General features: G+C 41.0%; 1 protein-coding gene across 2 annotated transcripts in view; it reads right to left on the bottom strand.

The window, feature by feature from the left end:
• LOC141410490 (cyclin-Y-like) overlaps nt 1-19,699 on the bottom strand; it is a 212,756-nt gene that overhangs the window by 185,639 nt on the left and 7,418 nt on the right. Inside the window, exon 1 of one of the 2 annotated variants that reach the window (XM_074056397.1) lies at nt 2,475-2,715. The exons of the other annotated variant lie outside the window; for it this stretch is intronic. Within the exon in view, the coding sequence (XP_073912498.1) occupies nt 2,475-2,628 (154 nt within the window). The 5' untranslated portion in view covers nt 2,629-2,715. Of the gene's footprint in view, nt 1-2,474; nt 2,716-19,699 lie in introns of those variants that run through there. 2 annotated transcript variants of the gene reach the window in all.

Genomic DNA, 19,699 nt, shown 5'->3' on the forward strand with positions numbered 1-19,699 from the left:
TGCTTAAGCCCCCACAGAAAATGACCTGGTATTTGCTTATAGCCTACATACATGCTCCTACATACTATAAATCATCTCTGGATTCTTTATACTACCAAAGACTATGTAAACAGTTTTAATACAGTATGTTGAGGGTTGAGGGAACAATGACAAAAAAGGTCTGTACATGTTCAGTACAGGTGCAAATTTTAGGGGGAAGGGGGAAATATTTTTGATCTGTGGTTGGTTGAATCCACAGATGTGGAACTCAAGGATACAGAGAGCCAACTGCAACTCAGAAATTCAACTCTATAGATAGAAAGATATAGATATATCATATATATATGTATGCACACATACTTTTTTAACTTAAATCCGTTCTCTTCTCCCAACCCAACATTACATGAATTTCTATCAAAATATCCTTGACGGCAGGTAACACTAACAACCAGTGATTTAAAGCTGCATCCTGGAGCGCTTTAAATGAACAGATTAATACTAAGGCCCAGCCCAAGATTTCTAGTCTAACAAACCAATAACAAAAACTGCTGGTTAGATAACATGGTTTAAATGGAAAATTAGAATTCCTACTTTTAAATTAGCACCATCATTCGAACTGGGTTCTGGAGCAAGAGGCTACTACAGCCCACATTAGCAACCCTCCTCACCCCCCTACATACCCTCAAACTATCCTAAATCTGCAAAACAAAATTTAGTGGTCTTCCTAATGTTCTCTCAAAAATGCCTGACAAATTAAATTCAGATTTCTTTCAAATGAAAGAATGCACCATGCCACTGTTTCCTGGTAAAATCCTTCTAAGTCATATGCCAAATAGCTGGTTACAATCACATACTTTCCCAGTTTCTTTACTATAGCTTATAATAATAATATGCTATGCAGCTTGGCTCTTAAAATGAACATCTTTTTATTTTTTCTTTTTTTGGTTTTTGATCTACCATTTAAAATACAAAGCGTCCATCAAATGTTAGTGCACAACATACAGGAAAAATTATTTCCAAATGTTTCTGGCCTGCCAGCACTGTACAAGTAAGACTGGGTAACAACTTTGTACAATAAACTTGTTCGTTCCTTTCTTCCTTCCTTTAAAATATAATGTTACATCTTTATTAAATGCTAGACATTCCTTCCAGTTACTTGCGGATAGAGCAGTTCTGGCCATAATACCCTGTAAAATTAAAGAATGACTGTAGTTCAAAAACATCTAAAGAGCAGGCTAAGATAACAGATGTCTAAAATAACACTAGAAAAATAATGTTGGAACTGTAATTTACAAAGCACCTACTATAAACCAGATGTCTATATCTATCTATGGTACTCATTTAATAAAACTGCTATCCTAAAAAGATGAAGTTATCATTTATAAGAAATTAATGGAAACCAAATAATGAGAAAGGCCTTTCCTTCAGCAATTTGAGTGTGGCCTTCCACAGTATACGCAATGCTCCACCCAAAAGACAACAAGAATGAAGACGGAGTTGGCCCATTCATTCACACAATTTTTTTCAGATCAGTTCCACTAAATTAGCTGTGAGGATTTGAGAGTTAAAAAAAAAAAATAAAAATGCACTTCCAACTTCAAGTCTTTTTTAAGTTGAAAATTATGCAAACTATTTTATGCACCATGCGTAAACCTACTCCTCTGTAGATATTTTTAGGCCACAGAACTTACTGATAAAGCAGTGCTGATAAAGATGCTGCAAAACCAGTAAGACCAAAAAAAAAAAAAAATTACTAGGAGTAATAATGAGTCCTTTAACTTTTTTTTTAACAGGAACTCAAAGCCAAACTACAATTTACCCAGATAATTAGAAATAGAACTGTAATTCAAGCCCATAAACGATATTTTTATAAGCATTCTTAGGTGAAGCTTATTTGCCTGCAACCCTGCAACCATCCCCTAGACAGATACATACATACATACATACATACATACATACATAGACAGACAGACAAACCGACCGACCGATTCTTGGGGCTGGTTTACTTTTTAATGGGACTTAGGGGTGCGGGGACAGCCCAGTGGAGTCAACTTGTAAGTGTCCGGGGAAGTAACTCAGGCCAACTCTCCTTCTCTGAGGGAGCTCCCTCCTCAGGTACATCAAGGCTCGCCCATCCCATTCCCTTTTAAAACAACAAACATGATCCCCCTTGTCGCGCTGACTTGGCCTCTGGCTGCATCCAACAGCGCCAGGAAGCCGGGCTCTCGGGGCGCCCCAGCCGTGGCCGGCTCGAGTCCCCTCGCGACCGGTTCACACACACGTCCCCACCTCCTGCCCCCACTGGGCCCGCGGGGTTCGGCAGCCGCGGCCGGCAAAGTTTCCCGGCCGCTCACTTGGGCGGCCATCAAGGAGCCGCCCGGAAGCTACGGGAACCTCGGACGCCCAGTGAGGCGGCCACGACCGCGATGGACACGGGTTCGGGACCGGCGGAGAAGCCCGGGCAGCCTGGCCGCGGGTACCAGGAGGGGGCTCACCGTCGATGTTCTCGCGGTCGCTGATGTGCTGCAGGTTGCAGCCCGTGTCCTCGCGGCTCAGGTCGGTGTCAGGCCGATAGGACTCCAGCCGCGAGTGGGCATTCCTCCGGAGCTTGGGGCTGGACGGCACGCAGCACGAGGTAGTGTTCCCCATCTTCGGTGGCCCCCGACTCCTGCAGCTGTCGGTCCCGGGGCGCGGGCGGCGGGGGCGTGGAGGGAGGCCCGCCCGCCGCCGCCGGAGGGGAGGGCGGAAGCCGCGGCCGGCCGCCGGGTCAGCAGCGGCGGCGGCGGCGGGGCCTCGCCATGGGCGGCGGCAACGGTGACGAGCGAGTGGCGGCCCCGACTCCCCTCGGCCTCCGGGGCCCGGAGGGCCTGTCTACGGCGGAGGAGCGCTGCGGTCAGCGCGACTGCAGCCGCCGCGCCGAGCTCAGCCCGCCGCGGCCATGGCGGGCGGCGCCGCGCAGGCCGCCTCCCCCCACCCGCTTCCCGGTCGGAGCCCGGTTCCCCGGTGGCGGCGGCGGTGATGGCCTCGGCAAGCGGTTCCGGTTCACTTTGGAGACACACGGGTGCGCGCCGAGCGGGCGGCGGGCGTGGGCGCAGCCTTGGGCCCAGCGAGGCCAGGCGAGGCGACGCGCGGAGCAGCGGAAGATGCTCGTGCCCGCCCTCGCCGTCAGCGCCCTCGCGCCCGCCCGCCGCAGCCCCGCCCCGTCGACGCCCCGCCCCGCCCCGTCGACGCCCCGCCCCGTCGACGCCTCTTCCCTGTGCCCTGGAAGCACAGTGCAGTTCTCCATCCAGGATTTGCCCAGCCCCAAATGGCAAAGATACCAAAGATAGGAAATCCTGGCCCAAATCACCTAGTCATTCACTTCAAATATTCGCTCTTTATATCAGAACAAACATAACCTAATACTTTCCAGACCATCTGAAAGAAAACAACAGAAACTGTGTTCTATAAAGCACTCATTATCTCATTTAGATTCCTACTGAAAACAGTTTCAAAGGAAAAAGTAGGACCGAGGCCATAGCTCAAATGATAGAGTGCCTGCCTGGCAAGGGCAAAACCCTAAGTATAAACCCCAGTACTGCCAAAAAAAAATTTTTAAAGGAAAAAAATAATGCTTGCTTTCATATTAAACTAAGTAAGACTAAATCCATTGAAATCTTAGAAGTTAAAGAACCTTGAGTCTGTTGCTGAGATGATGTGCAAGCATAGAAAACACCACTGGATTTGTTCTGTTTAGAGTCAGAGATAATGATTATTTCCTTCATATTGACTCTCAGTAATTTGTTAATGTTTTCCCTTTTTAATGGTGTGGGAGATTTCCTTTGACCATTTGATCACACTTGTATACTATGTGTAAAATTTAACAAATTTTAACCAAGCAAAGAATGGTGGTCGCATGCTTATTATTCCAGCTACTCAGAGAATCACAAGTTCAAAGAGACTATCTCAAAAAATACAAACAAAAGGGCAGGGGGTATGTCTCAAGTGGTAGAGTGCTTCCCTAGTATGCAAGAGGTCCTGGGTTGAATCCCCAGGACTAAAGAAGAAAAAAAAAATGCTGGCCTCCATTTTGTTCTATAGCATCATAGATAGTTCCCTATCCTAGTTAAAGTTTTTTTTTTAAATTTACAGTGACTACAAATCATTGGTTTAGTGTATCATAATTTATTGAACCCCTCCCTGCCTAATGGATTTTCATTTTTGTATTGTTTATTCATTTATTCATATGTGTATACATGGTTTGGGCTATCTCTTCCTGCTGCCCCTACCTCTTCTCCCTTCCCCCTACCCCTTTTGCTTCCAGGCTCATTTGTTTTTCATTCTAATAGAAAACAGTCCTCAGATGAGCATTTTTATATGCTGATCTTTTTGTCTACATCTGCTTATTTCCATGAAAGGATTGATTAGAATTAGAATTTCTAGGTCATTTTGATAAGAAAGAAACATTTTTAAATCTTCTGATAAAATATTGCTGAATAATATTGGAGAAAGTCTACACTGTTTTATGTTAATAATTGCTTCGTTATTGGTATTCCAAACATAGAGAATTTTAGACATCCTCTGAGCTGTGTTTAGATGAATTTCCATTGCTCCTAACAGCACTTTTACATGCCTGTATCACAGCATTTATCGACATGTATTATTTTATACCTGCATTTCTTCAAGTAAATTCTGAAGTGGGAGGCAGACTTGTCCCAGTACTAAGACTGGTAATATCTAACAACACCAAGATACTTTCCAGATAAATTGTGGTCTCAATCTCCATTTCCCGATGGCAGACCAAAATAAATTTTTGCACCGCTAACATAGGGAAACAATACAACTGAAAATCTATATTCATCTAACTCTAACCCTGACTACTCAGCATGTTGTCATTTTCCCAAGCTCCAAACTGCTTCAGTGTTAACACTTTTTTGGTGTTGTTTAGTCTATCAGGTAAAGTTGGTAATATATGTGGTGTTCTGCATGAGGTAGTGTCACCATACCCCAAGTTGCTCAGCAGCCTGAGATAGGATGATTACAGATCTCACAGAGACTTCTTCCAGTTGCTTAGCTCTGATACTTCTGCATTTTGTAGGAACCTAACCTTGGCAAAGCATATGAGGCTAAGTTATAATGAATATTGAATAGTCACTATATGACAAATGCCAAGAAATACAATGGGTGACACAAAGAAAGAAATGAGAATTCCTACTTCTGTCTTTATCTTACCTCCCCTTCTTTTACCCTCAGCTCAGAGACTTGGGGTCTTCCATTTGAGAATGTCATCCATAACATCTGAATAGCTCTTCTTTCTATGGCACCAGGCTGGAAAGAGTCTGGTCAAAGTAGGGGCACTCCTCACTCCTGTGACCTAAGGATGCAAAGCCCTCCCCCTGTGCCTTCTTGCATAACAGGGTGCCCAGAATTCCCAGTTGGCCCTCTTTGGGGGACTTGTCTTAAAATCCCGCCTTTGATAAGTGATACTGGAAATGTTCTCCCATCAGCCTGGTACTATAAACCTAATTCAACTCACCCAGTAAGCTCTGAGGAGCTAGAGAGGAAGGAGCAAGAGCTGGAAGGAAGAACTAGATTACACGGGACTGCTCTGGGAGGTTGGAGGGGAAGTTGCACCAGGAGCCACTATGGAGGAAAACACAGGCTTCAAGTACAGGGAGAAGATGAAACAGTAAAATTCCCAGAGAAGACACACCACTTGCCCACTGCCTTACCCTCCTCCCACAGTGTATAGTTCACAATTTTGCTGTGAGAAATTTGTGTTAAAAGAGTGTAAACAGAGAGGTGAAGAGGACTTAGGTCAACTGAAGTTTGTGCTAGAATATTGTGAAAAGGGGAAGGCCACAGGAAGGAAAATTACTCCCTCTTCCTGATAGTTTTTTCTGATCACAAGTCTGTATTCTGATTTAAAAAGAATTTTTAAAAAAAAGAAATTTGAAAGGAATATTAATATTCATAGATGTTAAATTATGCTAAAGATTGCCACTTAATTTTTAATGGTGAAAAACTGAATGCAACTAAATACCCACAAATTAGGACCAATCAAGTAAATTCTGCTCCATGCAATGAATTAAAGTAATAAAAATCAGGATGTGCGTCTATATTTATTGTTATAAAGCAAGCCATGAAATTTTGTTGAGATAAAAGTGGATTACAAAACTGCGTCATTTGACCTGCTCATGAAACACTATGCCCACATGAATATATATGCAAAGAGACATGTTAGGGAGATTCACAAATAGACTGTTAACAGTGGTTATCATCAAATTAACACAAGTTATTTGATTTTATTTTCCTCCATCCTTTTTTTCCTTTACTTTACATCTGCATCATTTTCAAAAGAAATAATGTATTTCTTCCCTCCAAAAAGAATATGCTAGCTAAGTCCTTTTACTTAAAATGCTTTTCCTCTGATAATCTAAACCATCATTTTGCCAAAACGAAGGATTGTAGAATAAAATCCATGCTCCTGACAGAACAGAACCCAAGCTGGACCTCCAGCCACCTCCAAAGCTGTAAGACCAAGAAGCAAGTGGAAGTCATGGTTTTGATGCAGGAGAAGGGGAACCTGGGATTTTGACATTGTGTGCACAATCCTAAATCTTATGCTAAAAAGCATCAACTGCTACAGTTTTTGCCTTTGAGTATAGAACATGTTATCCTTCCACTTTATTTATCTTACTATAAGATTATATTAGTGATGTATATGTCACTTCAACTAAGATGTCTTCCATTCTATCACTTAGATTCTATCCCCCTCCCCCCTTTTTGGGCAGTATTGGAGTTTGAACTCAGGCCCTGGTGTTTACTAGGCAAGCCATAACCCCAGCCCTGATTCTATCCTTTTGAGGACCACTTCATACTCCTCTTTTCCCATTCTCTTTTCCCCTAGGCTGTACTCCTTATAGCTGGAAGCAAGGGAGCTGTATGAACATTTATTTTTGCCTTTTAATGATTGAAACATTGCCAAAGGTAACATCTCCAAAATGGAAATCGTGATCTCTCCATTGAAAAACGCACAGTGGCTCAACCAGTAATCCCAGCTACTTCAGAGGCTGAGAAATGAGGATCATAGTTCAAGGCCAGCTTGGGTAAAACCTTAGTAAGACTCCCCCAATCTCAACAGATAAGCCAGACATAGTGGTTCATGCTATAATTGCAGCTACCTGCGAGGCAGAGGTAGGATGATTTTGGTTCATGGTTGGCCCGGGGCAAAAAGTACAACACCCTATCTGAAAAATAACTAAAGCAAAAAAGGGCTGGGGGGCATGGCTCTAGAGGTAGAACACCTGCCTAGCAAGCATAAGGCCCTGAGTTGAAACACCACTACTGCCAAAAAAAAATTTTTTTTCCAAAGGTCTAAACTTGAAAGATTTTTAGAAATGTATATTTGGTGTACAAAAGGGAGAATGAAAAAAAATAACTTCAAACCCAATAAAGTAGGCAAAATTCCTTTAAGAAACCTCCATACCTCAGAACCTGGTCCTAAGTAGGTGATGAGAGGCTTACAGTACCTGCTTGGTAGACCAGATTCAGCTCAGTTACTGCCCAGTCTGGACTCCAGGTCTCCCGCTGCTTGGTTAAACTTCTCCTTTACATCATCCACCCTTGAGATGCATAGTGCAGCTGCGGTCTGTAAATTAAATGGCATGACTGAGCACCAATCCAACACATACAACATTTCTATGGAAATACTCAACATAGGAGCTTATTTTGATTGGTAATAAAGACCTATAAACAAAGCATTTGGATAAATCTCTTAAATTCAAATAAACCAATACAACAAAATTATACCAACAAAACTTAGTTATCTACTGCGGTCTCAAACTAAAACCCCATTGAAGAGAGTCTGTAAGCATGGGAAAGGTCCATGGTCAAATAACCAGTACACCTTTCTCTGGAAGCAAGAAAGGGAAGCATCATTTCAGGTGTTAGTGTTCTAGAGAGACTTAGTGAGAAACCCGGAGCCAAAAATCCAAAAGATGTATAAAGAATTTTTTTAATTATACTATGCTGTTTTCATGCCTTAAGTTTTTCTCTAAGGTTATGAGGTGAATCTGAAGAATAAAAGAAATTCTGGGTTATATTTAAGAGTGGTCTTCCTAAAGAACATTTTGTAATGATTCTTTCCTTCATAATAGGTATATATGCACACTTGTATGTAGTCAGTATTCTGAAGACTACAGTGAGAATGTCTGCATCACCACAGTCCCACTCACATAACCACTGGAAGAGACTGACTCATCAATCAATTGATTGATTTTGTTGGTGGAAATTGAACCCAAGGCCTTGCACAGGTTCTACCTTGGACCTCAGTCTCAGCCCCAAGAGATTGAAATTCTAAGTGTCAGCATACTATTAAAATGTAAAGAATTAACTATCTATAAAAATATAACTTATCTACAAAAATTTTATTTGGAGATACAAAATTTGGCACATTTTTGGCAACCCCAGTTCAGAATGACCATCATGGTTTACATTCTAATTATATATTGTGATAAGTCTTGAGAAATTAATGGACCCATGGAACCATAATCACCACAATCAAGATATAGAACACCTCCATCACCCTCACACCCATAGTACTCATACAGTTAGCCATTCGAGGGCACAGTCTCCCTAGATGGCTCTTCCCCTGCTAAACAGCAGCTACATCCAAATGGAGCTCATCTGCCCAGGAACTGGAACAGTGAAGACAGGAAGTGAGTCTTTCCTCACCTCGCTGTCACTCACACAGCCTTTCCTGGGAGCCCACAGTGTGGTTTGCAGAGCTCCATCCTCCACTTTGGCAACCCAGCCAGCCAGGACTGGTAAGGTAGAGCTTTCATGGAAACACGCCCTCCTCAACCATGCAAATTTCATCCTGTTGTGCCTCAGACTCCCACATTCAAAGACAGCTTGGAATTTTCCTGGTCCTAACTCAAAAGTGGCCTGATTCAAATCCAACAGATTCCACAGAAAATCAAATGAAACAGGTGTGGTGCTTGATAATGCAAGTAGAGTAGAACAGAGAAGAAATAGGTATTGCATCTTTATCTGAAAGCTAGGGCATCAGCAGAAAGACAACAAACCTTTGGTTTTTTCCTCACTGCTGTCTCCAACTCCTGGAATAAGACCTGCGGCATAACATGATCAGAAATGTTTGTTGACTGAGTAGAATGGTCTCTCCTAGTCTCTGAATCTTTACCCCCAACAATCTTTATTTATGCTGCGTTCCATTTTAAATATAAAGCATCATCTGAGGACTTTAAGGAGCTTTGTCTTCGTAACAGTGTTGGTACTTATCTCTCAAGTTGTGTTCAATGCAACTATACCAGTTAGTAATTCCATTTGGAGTATTCTTGAAACAAGGAATAACAACATGTTAAACAGAACTGAGAAGAAAGTCTTTTACAGAAAGACTTTGATAATGGAAAAGCATATATTAATGATACACTTTGCTGGGTGAAATCAGAAATTAACAAAATGCAATGCATTCATTGGCTAGGGTTGCCATAACAAAGTACCACAGACTGGGTAGCTTAAGTAACAGAAATTTATTTCTAGAGATTAGAAGTTGTAGAGGCCTGAAGTCCAAGATCAAGGTGTCAGTAGGGCTGGTTTCTTTGGACAGCCGTTCTCCTTTACTTAAGGTGTCTGTCATGTCTGGTATCATCACATGGTCCTCCCTGTGGGGTCTGCCTGTGTCCTAATCTGTTCTCAGGAAGACATTAATCATATTGGATAAGGACCTGCCCTTTCTACCCTGTCTTACTTTAAAGTTCTGCTTCCTACAGTCTTTGAGATGTACTGGAAGTTAAGACTTTAACACATGAATTTGCAGGGAAGGGGGACACAACTTAGGCTATAACATGGGAATAGAGAAAAGCTAATGCTGCATTTATATAATATATACATTTGCTAGTGTTAAGTCACTGGAATCGCTTGGACAACTAGATTTTTGATGTTACCAAATTTTATTAGCAGCCAGTATCATGAATGGAGAGAGAGCTAAAATTAAATCCTACTGAAACATCAAGACACTATTTCCCTAAAACCTAGGAGTCTCTTATAATCTGTTACAAAAGAATTAGGCAATTGGCCCTGTCTATCATCCAGAAATGTGCCTATATTTATAAATTTCCTTTTTTTTTTTTTTTTGGCAACACTGGGGTTTGAACTCAGGGCCTCACACTTGCTAGGCAGGCACTTTCACTGCTTGAGCCACTCCACCAGCTCGAATTTCATATTTTTTAAATGTTGGTCCACATACTTTGTAACCTAAAACGTCATCCAATGCAATCATTGACACCTAAACCATCCTCAATATTGTAATCATTGAATTCTCAGCTATGACTGTAATACCCTATCTTGGTACTTTCTGAACTTTCATTTTGTTTTTTACTTTTTTGGTTGTACTAGGGTTTGAACTCAGGGCCTCATGCACCCTACCCATTGAGCCACTCCACCAGCTCTTCTTGGTACTTTCTACTTTACTCCTTATTGCTGATACTGTCGTCTTAAAAAGAAACAACCCAAACAGGTTCACAACCATCCAAAAGAAACTCAGAAGTAGGAAACATTGCTTGACAGGATATCTGTGGCACAACTTAATTCAGTAAACTTAAGCAGTTAAAAGTATTCCTGCTCAAAAATCTGCTTAAAAAAGCTTTCACCCAGGCTGGCAAAGTGGCTCAAATTGTACCAAGCGTGAGATCCTGAGTTCAAACCCCTGAGCCACCAAAAAAAAAAAAAAATTTGTTAAAAAGGTTTCACCCAAAGTTGATCAGATTGCTCAGGAAACTAAGCATTTTTTTCCATTGCTCCTAAAAATATAAATTGATTCAAATTTTCTGAATGCCAAATTTTGCAACACTTATCAAAAGCCATGGACTATAATAAACCTGTTAATCCTGTGTTTCTATTTCAATTAATTTGTCCAAAAGAATCATGAGTATGGTTAAAGACATAGCTCTTTGGGATATACACAGCAGCGGTGAACATGGGGCCACATTCTACATCAAGAAGAGAAGTCAAACGAGGGGAAGATTTTACTGAGTGAACTCTGTCTTCTGGAGACTGCCCCAGGAAACATTATTCTGTACCTCTAACTTCTGATCCCTACCTCCTGGCCAGCTCTGTTTCTCTGTTGCACTGCTACGCAGGTAAAATATGGCCAAAGTATTTAACAACAGCTTGTTAAATGAATTGTGATCCATGTAATAGAGTATCATGCACCATTAAAAATCACATTCTATTCGCTCCCCGTACGGGCCACCAAAAAAAAAAAAAACAAAAAAAAAAAAAAAAAAAATCACATTCTAAGCCAGGTATGGTGGTGCCCACTTGCAGTCCCAGCAGTAGGGAGGAGGCTGAGGCAGGAGAGACAGCCTTAGCTATGTAATACCCTGTCTCAGAAAAATCACATTTTAAAATAGTATTTAATAGCACAAAAATCACCATGTTATTTTAAGTTTTTAAAGTAATATTTCTTAGTATAGTCCCAAAAGGATAAATACTGTATGATTCCACTCACTTGAGATAGAGTACTCAAAATTATAGAGACAAAGGTAGAATTGAGAGCCTGGAGGTATGTCTCAAAGGGTAGAGCACCTACCTAGCAAGCATGCAAACTCCAGAAGTGCCAATAAAAAGGAGGTGCGTGAATTGGGACTGTGGAAAGGTTGAAATGGGATATTATAATTCACTGGGTACAATTTCAGCTTTAAAGGCAAAAAGGGAAATGCAGAGGAATGTTGGTGATGGTTGTACCTCATGATGAATGTGTTTAATACTACTGAACTGTACACTTAAAATGGTTAGTATGCTAAATTCTTGTATGTATTTTACCACAATAAAAATGTTAAAATAGTTACTAAACAGTGTGATCTCATTCCTATTAACAGAGACAACTTTGGACAATTTATAACATTAAAAAAAATTGCATCATTTTTAATTTCCTTTTTCTGTTTATCTTTCTAATTTCCTACAATGAATGTTTCATAATCAGAAAAAATACTTTAAAATGATTCCCGCCCAACAAAAATAAAACTCAAAATTTACTTTAATCTTGTTAATGAAACAAAACCAGCCTTGGTATGTCTCTCCCCTCTGAGTTATCTGGGTGGTATGTGGGTTGGCTGGGATGTGTGTGGTAGAGGCCACAGCAGGGGAATCTTCTGGAGGCACTTGCCCCATTCTAGCAGGTACAGCATGTGACTCTGTTGCCAGTAAGAGCAGTGGTTGTTCCCGAGGGCCAGAAACAGAAGGGCCTGAGGGAAGCGATAGTTGTGTGGGCAAAGACCAGAAAGGAATCTGTAAGAATTGCTAACTGTATACCTCCTACTTCACTGACTTAAAATAATAAAAAGAAATCCTTAACCCATCAAAGATTTTGCCACAATATAAAGAAATTTGTGAAAATGGTATACTCTGAGGAGCTACATGTGTTTCTGGAGATGAGATTGAAAGACAGTGACCATGAAACGTGCTTTTGTCATGTTCTAGTCTTTACGCTTTCATACACAGTAGACCATGTAAACCCGCTGTACCTATTCCAGGAAGGCAAGAGAGAACCTGCAGCCTCAGAGGGCTGCAGTGACCTGTCTCCTGCAGAAGACTGTCCCTTCTAGAAACCCAATGATCCTGAAACCCTCCAAAGTAGTCATTCTTGTGCCCTCCATGCACTTTCCCTCATCTGGCTCCTACCCATGACCGTGACCACTTCATTGCAATGTGTCCTTTCCCACTATATGGCTGATTCTTACATCTTTGTCCCCAGCCTTGGCCTCTCACATATGCTCCGATTTCCATTTGCCCAGCGTTTATAGGATCCCTCAAAATGAATCCTTCCCCACCTGTCTTCCCAATTTCCCCTTCCTTGTCAGAGCTACCACCATTTTTCTGGGAAAAAGAAATCTTAGATGGTGTCTGTTCTCTCTCATTTATTGTCTCATTTAACCTGTCACACAGACCTGTCCAAAATTTCCTTAAGGGATACTACAGATTTCATGTTTCCTTATTTATTCTCTTTGTTACCCATAGTCTGGGCCTCTCCCACACCTGTACCTCTCCTACTTCTTTTTGCTTGATTGTCTTCCCTCCAGCGAAAGTGTGCCTTCCCTCCTTCCACTAGCCCACTCACCTCCCGCCACTGGTAAGTGCATGTTTCATTGACACGTACTTCCAGGCTCAGGGACTGGTATCAGCTTCCACTTCCAAGCCCAAACACCTTACTGGGTTTGTGGCATCCTTTTTAAGCAAAACTCCCCCCGCCCCATAGCAATCCCAATTTATTTCTGACTGCCAGTAGACACTCTGTTCCCATTGGACTACTGATCTCATTAGTTCTTTCTGTCTCCCTCTCTGCCAGACTTGTACACCCTGTGTACTCCTTTTGCCAGATCTGCCATCAGATAACCTGTGCTCCATTCTCAACCCTACCATTTGTTAGTGCTTTGACATTAGACATACTACCGCTGCGGAACCTCAACTTCTTCCTGTGGAAAATGGAAATGTTACAGCCTAATTCTAAGGTCACTGAAAGGACTAAATGGTCCAGTGTATGGAAAGGTCATTTAGCCGGCTGCCTAGCACAAAGATCATAAATGTGCCTCCTCTTCGGATCCGTGGAACATCATGGGGAAAATGAATATCATATGGTAAACACAAGATTGTGTGAATAATTAGTAGATGTAATAAATGCTTAATATATGTTGACTTAACAACCTTCCAGCTCTGACATAATCTCCCTCTCTGTTAACATTGTTTGACCACTGTTGACACTGAAAAACTTCATCCTTCTTTAAACTCCCATGGCATTTACATCCTAATGCTTAAATGTTTACAACTGATTTTTGTAATCCTTTCACATGTGTTGTCCCATCTCTAACTAGTTTGCAAGGTCCTTGAGGACAAAGATAATGATATTCCTGTAGCTGACATTTGGTGATTGTGGTCTATGAGCTAGCACTTGACATTTATAACTACTCTAACCTTCCCATAACCCGAGGAGGGTACTTGCTGTTATCATCCTTGTGTGCAGAGGCACAGATGCTAGCAGATTACCCCAAGGCAATCAGGTTAGTGAGCAACAGAGCTAAGGCCCTGCAGTCTGGCCCAACAGCTTTGTGTACTATTGACTGCTCCCCAGGGGATGGAATCACACACTGATTCACAGATGGGTGTGACCCTCTTCTGTACCTAGGAGCTGTCTCACAGGCTTGCAAGCGGCTGCTTGAGAGAGTACTTCCCTCACCTTCTTGGCAAACTTCCTTTAAAGAGCATCCTAAAAAGAACCAAAAGTACACGCAAAGCCATGATTACTAGCAGATACTTTGCTACTGTTACATTATGTAGAAAATGAAGGAAGAAAGGAAAGAGAAGAAAAGGGAGAAAGAGACAGGGCCATGTGGGAGAAGTGGTGAGAATGATAAACAGGAAAGAAGGGAACACTAGAGAGGCCAGGACTTTCCATACAGCCCATACAACAGTGCTTCCCTGTTCCAGATGACCAACAGCCTACATGCATGCATTGGTTTACACTTGCTCCTGCTGCTGCCCTAAGTACGGTGGAGTTTTGCTTTGAGAATTTGAAAGCTAGGGAAGGGGCTGCTAGAAACCCAGCCCAGAGGCCATCAGAGCTGATGCTCCCTTAGGGAGGCTTCTCCTCAACAGAAATGATCCTGGGAGGTTGAAATGGCACAGGAAGACAGGATGCTTGCTGCTGAAGTTCTCACTGTGCCAAAGTCAAGGTGGGGTATAAAATGTGAATTTCAAATGCAAAATTACACAGGATGTTTTATAACCTTAAGAACGAACTCTGAAAAATATTACTGGATTCTCTGCTCCTTGTACCAACCCCTTTAATGATACAAGTGAAACCTGGTCTATCTGAAACGTTGTGAGGGGACAGAGTGGCAGAATGGCCCCAAGAGACATAATCTCTGAGAATAACACCTCTAAATGGCCTAATCAGGAAATTTTTCTCACTGTCATCAGCATAAAGAACACCAAAAAAACATTTTTTTTTCAAATGGAAATCTACCTAGAAACATCCACACATCTCAGTCATCAACACTCAAAGACAAGTGGGGATTATGGCTAAACTTTATTTCTTGCACGGACAAAAAAGTAAAAAGGATTAAGAAAATGAAACCATGGCAACAAACCATAGGCATCACAAACCCTGCCAAATCTTTGCCTTGTTCAACTAGGCCAACAACAGCTCTGACACAATTACATTTCACCAGATGCTGCCACAACACCACTGGGATACAGTGAACTCACTGTTAGCTGAAGCCAAAACCAAATTGTTTGCATCTGATGTGTATTTCATATTACTGTTTCCCCATGCCTGTCTGAAAACTGACTTGATGTAACAACCTCTAGTTGCACATTTCAAAGGGTAGCAGCATGAATTTTTACAATACATTCCTCAGCAGGGAGGAATTGCAGCAGTAACTGTAAGAAAATGTTCTCCTGAACAATAAACCAAAAGCTTTGTGAACACAAAATGACAATTTTCATTAAAAGGTGCCTGTTATTTTTGGTATTTCCAGTTACATAAAGGATAAATATATTCAGACAACTGGCCATGGCCTTTTCCTGGCAACTCCAGCTTCAGTTTTCTCTAAGCAAGGGTGAGTTTCATATTTTTCCAGAAGAGACAAACAGGAATGCCTCATTAAATTGTTCCCTTAGATTTTTAATTCAGTACCACACAACACTTCTATATTGAGCTCAACACAATAGTAATAAAAGTCACTATTCTGAAGTCAAATGATGTCTCTTTCATCCAAGACCTTGTTTTGGTTCCTCTTCCTCTGAGCTGAGCATTTAACCTCCAGCCTTTCCCCGAGTTCTCAACCAGGACAATTTTCCCCGCAGGAAACATTAGGCAATGTCTGGGAACATTTTTGCTGCAACTGGAGAGTTCAATTGGTATTTAGTGACTGAGAATCCAGGACTTTTGCCAAACATATACAATACACAGGACAGCTCTGCACGGTGAAAAATTACCTAGTTTCTCATGTCCACAGTGCCGAGGTTGAGCAACCCAACAATAAGTTCACCAACCCATTTTTAATTTTAAAAAGAAAAAAATGCCTTTTTTTCATAAGGGTATCTTCAATGACTCTATTTATCAGGTTATAAATAGCAACCTCCTAAACCTTACTGTCAACACCCCCCAATCTACTTCTGCACTACCTTCCACCTTGACTGAATAAATAATGATGGTCTCTGCTCAGTGTTCTGCAGCAGCTCGCCCACTGGACAATCCCCACTGTGACTGGCACCCTGTAGGTATCAGGAATGGTCCTTCTCTTCCTCCTAAGGAGCTCAGACTGACTGTGATGAGAATGGGGAAGAAAGCCATGGACCCTTGTTTCCCACAAATCTCCACATAAACCATGCTCTTTGCTAAGAAAAACTGTTCATCGATCACTGAACACTCAAATTTCTCAGGAGTGGGTGACTGCACACTGAGCTTTCTACAACCCTTCTTGGGCTTCTGGGTTGTAGGGAAGCTGGCAAGGGCTGAAGGAATTCACACTGCAGCAGAGGATCAGTGTTGACCTTGGGAATTTAGATTGATGCATTTAAACCTGTCTCAGTGTACCTCAACTGGTCAGATTCAAAATCCCCAGGGAAGACAGAAAGCAACATACATGTAAACTTGACAATGTATTTGTTATATGGCAGGGGGAGAGCTATAATACAATATAAACTACATGGTTTACCTCTTCTTTTCCTTTGTCTTTATAACTCCTAATAAATATTCATTTGGTTATGCAGAGTGAGTAGAAAGTATTTACAAGAAGCCTTTATACTAGCATTTGTCAAAACGCAACTTTCTATTCAGCCTGATTGTCTTTCCACGGGCATGACCTCTCTGCTTTTGTTGATAATTGAGAAATAAATATTGTTATCAATGGCTATGATATAGATTGAATTTGTCAACTGTTAATTGTTCATCCTAGGATGCTCTGGGGGGGGGGGTTCCTGTAAATTGTTTCTCTTAAGTTGGCAGTTTTTTTCTTGGTTTTAAAATATTTTAAAATATTAAAACCAAATCAAAGTATTAACCTGCTGTTGCAACAGAAAGATGGCTATGAAAACTTTCTCTGATCAAAAAGGAGAGACTATGTGTCAGGCTCAAATATCCCATGTGTTTGAGAATATCTGCAAAATGATGATTACGATTTGTCATGAGCTGCATGAGAGAGAAGGCATTAATTTTATCTTCACTCTCCTAGGAGAGGCATAAACAGTTCCACTGCAGAATAACACTGAGAAACACTGAGAAAGTCTTTCGCTTTGTCTCAGATAAATCTTTCTGGTGCTGATGAAAACAGATAGGCATTTCAATCTATGTTTATTTATTTATTTATTTTCAATCTATGTTTATAACTAGGTATTCTGTCAGGTTTCAGCACAGTGAACATGTACCTGTTGAAAAAGCAATATTATGCCTGTGGTTAGGCAACTACTGTCCTGAGAGTTAATATAGTGTCATAGTTAAGATCTCAGCTCTGAGGCCAGGCACCGTAGTTCAACAGCTGTAATCACAGCACTCAGGAGACTGAGGCAGGAGGATCACAAGTTTGAAACCAGCCTGGGGTACAATGCAAGACCCTGTTCAAAAAAAAAAATCTGGGTATGATGACTCACACTTGTTTACAAGTGGGAGGTTAAATAGGATATCTCTCCAAGGTCAGCCTGGACAAAAATGGGAGACCCTATCTGAAAAATAACTAAAGCATAAAGGGCTGGGGGGTGTGGCCCAAGTGGTAAAGCACTTGCCTAGGGATCATGAGATCCAGAATTCAAACCCTACTACCATCAAAAAAAAAAAAAATCTCAGCTCTGCTGCCAGATTGTCTGAGCATGAATATAGTCCTACCATTTACTAGCTATGACTTCTCTCAAAAATATTCCCTCCTATTTAAAATAAGAATAAGAACAGGACTTATCATGGGTCGTGGTGGGCTCTAAGTGTGTAAATCCACATAAAACAGGGCCGGTATATAATCAGCTCTCAGCAAATGCTAGCTACTGTGTTTCATTGTGTTATGCATGGGTGATATCTGGTTTTTCTTTTGTTTTGTTTTGCAGTATTGGGGGTGGAACCCAGGACCTTGGCCATACTAGGCAGGTGCCCTACTGCTGAACTCTACACTGAGCTCAGTGGCAATATCCATTTTTTAATTTCTCTTTAATGAAAAACGGTCCTAGTTATATTGCACACACTAATTGTAAAAAGAAAAATAAGCAGAAAACCCAAGGAGACATAAATAAAGAAAGTAGAAGTCCCGCTACCCCTTAAAAATAACCACAGCTCAGAGTCTGGGGTAGCTCTTTTCACCTTTGAATTAACATGCTCACTTACAGACACATGCATGCAAATAACATGAGTTAATCTTTTCCTTTAAGTTTTCTGGCCTTAGTTCCCTCTCCTTCAAATGTATGAGCATATTCATCTTAAGCATTTAATGTTTATGTTTAGCTTTGTAATCCACATGGGCATTTTTGTGTGGGTATTATGAAATAAGAATGTAATTCTCAGCCAGGCATGGTCGTGGGCACCTGTAGTCTCTGCTGCCCAGGAGGCTGAGGTGGGAGGAAATCATCCAATTGCAAGAGTGTGGGGCCAGCCTGGGCAACATACCAAAACTCATCTGTTAAAAAACAAAAAAGAGGAGAGGGAGGAGAGAAATAGGGAGAAGGAAAAAATGTAATTCTCCCCTAAATGGTGCTCCACTTGTCTTCACACTAACTCCTGGTATTTCTTCCTTCTCTCATGGACTTGAAATACAAAATTTATCATATAAGAATGGGTTTATTTCCAGCCCATCTTCTTGTCCATCCATCTATCTGGCAAAATTTATCATCTATCTGTCCATGTGCTTCTGTGTCAGGATCACACTGCTCTAATTTCAGTAGCTTTATTATATATTTTAATATTTACTTATAGCAGACTCTTAGCTCTTCTTAGCAAACTGGTAGTTATTTCTAATTTCATGGATAATGGAATTTCCTGAGGCTACAGATTCAAGAAAAAAGAAATAAAAGAGTCACTAAGAGTCATGTGCCCAGAGGATTGCATAAATGAGCCGTTATCAGTAAGAATAGGGTCTTATTCCTGCCAACAGTGCCTGAAAAAGGTTTTTAAAATATTAAGCCCTTAAGTAGGTATTTGGTGTTTCCCATGGCTGTGCGATAAGTAACATTCATTGCTTTACCTGTGATTTGACACTTGGGCATTTAATCCTGGTTTCTAGTAACAGTAGTTAGAGAGAAAGTAAAGTTGAACTAAAATTTAGGCTATATATATATATATATATATATATATATATATATATATGAATTTTATATAAAATTTCCTAGTTATGAAGACAACATGCATGAAACATGCTTTCTTTTTTTACTGTAAAATCTTAAGAAAGGCTTCTCACTGGTTCCATAAAGGTAGCATGAGTCTATTTCTTTCCCATGACAGGACTCAAAGCTAACACTTCTCCACAATACTGAAGTCACTCAGAGAGAATGCTTTTTCTGTTCTTTTGTATCACATTCTTATCGATTTAAAGCCTGGCTTAACTATAGACACTAAATGCTCACTAATAATGAAAATAAGGTAAATACCATCTTGACTAAATAATAGACCTGGTAGTACAAGTCTGAGAAAACTTCGTATTTACTTTTAAAATGCTACGAGCAGCATGTCTGCAACCACATTTGA

This window comes from Castor canadensis, chromosome 15, assembly GCF_047511655.1.
Source record: "Castor canadensis chromosome 15, mCasCan1.hap1v2, whole genome shotgun sequence".
Taxonomy (NCBI): Eukaryota; Metazoa; Chordata; class Mammalia; order Rodentia; family Castoridae; genus Castor; species Castor canadensis.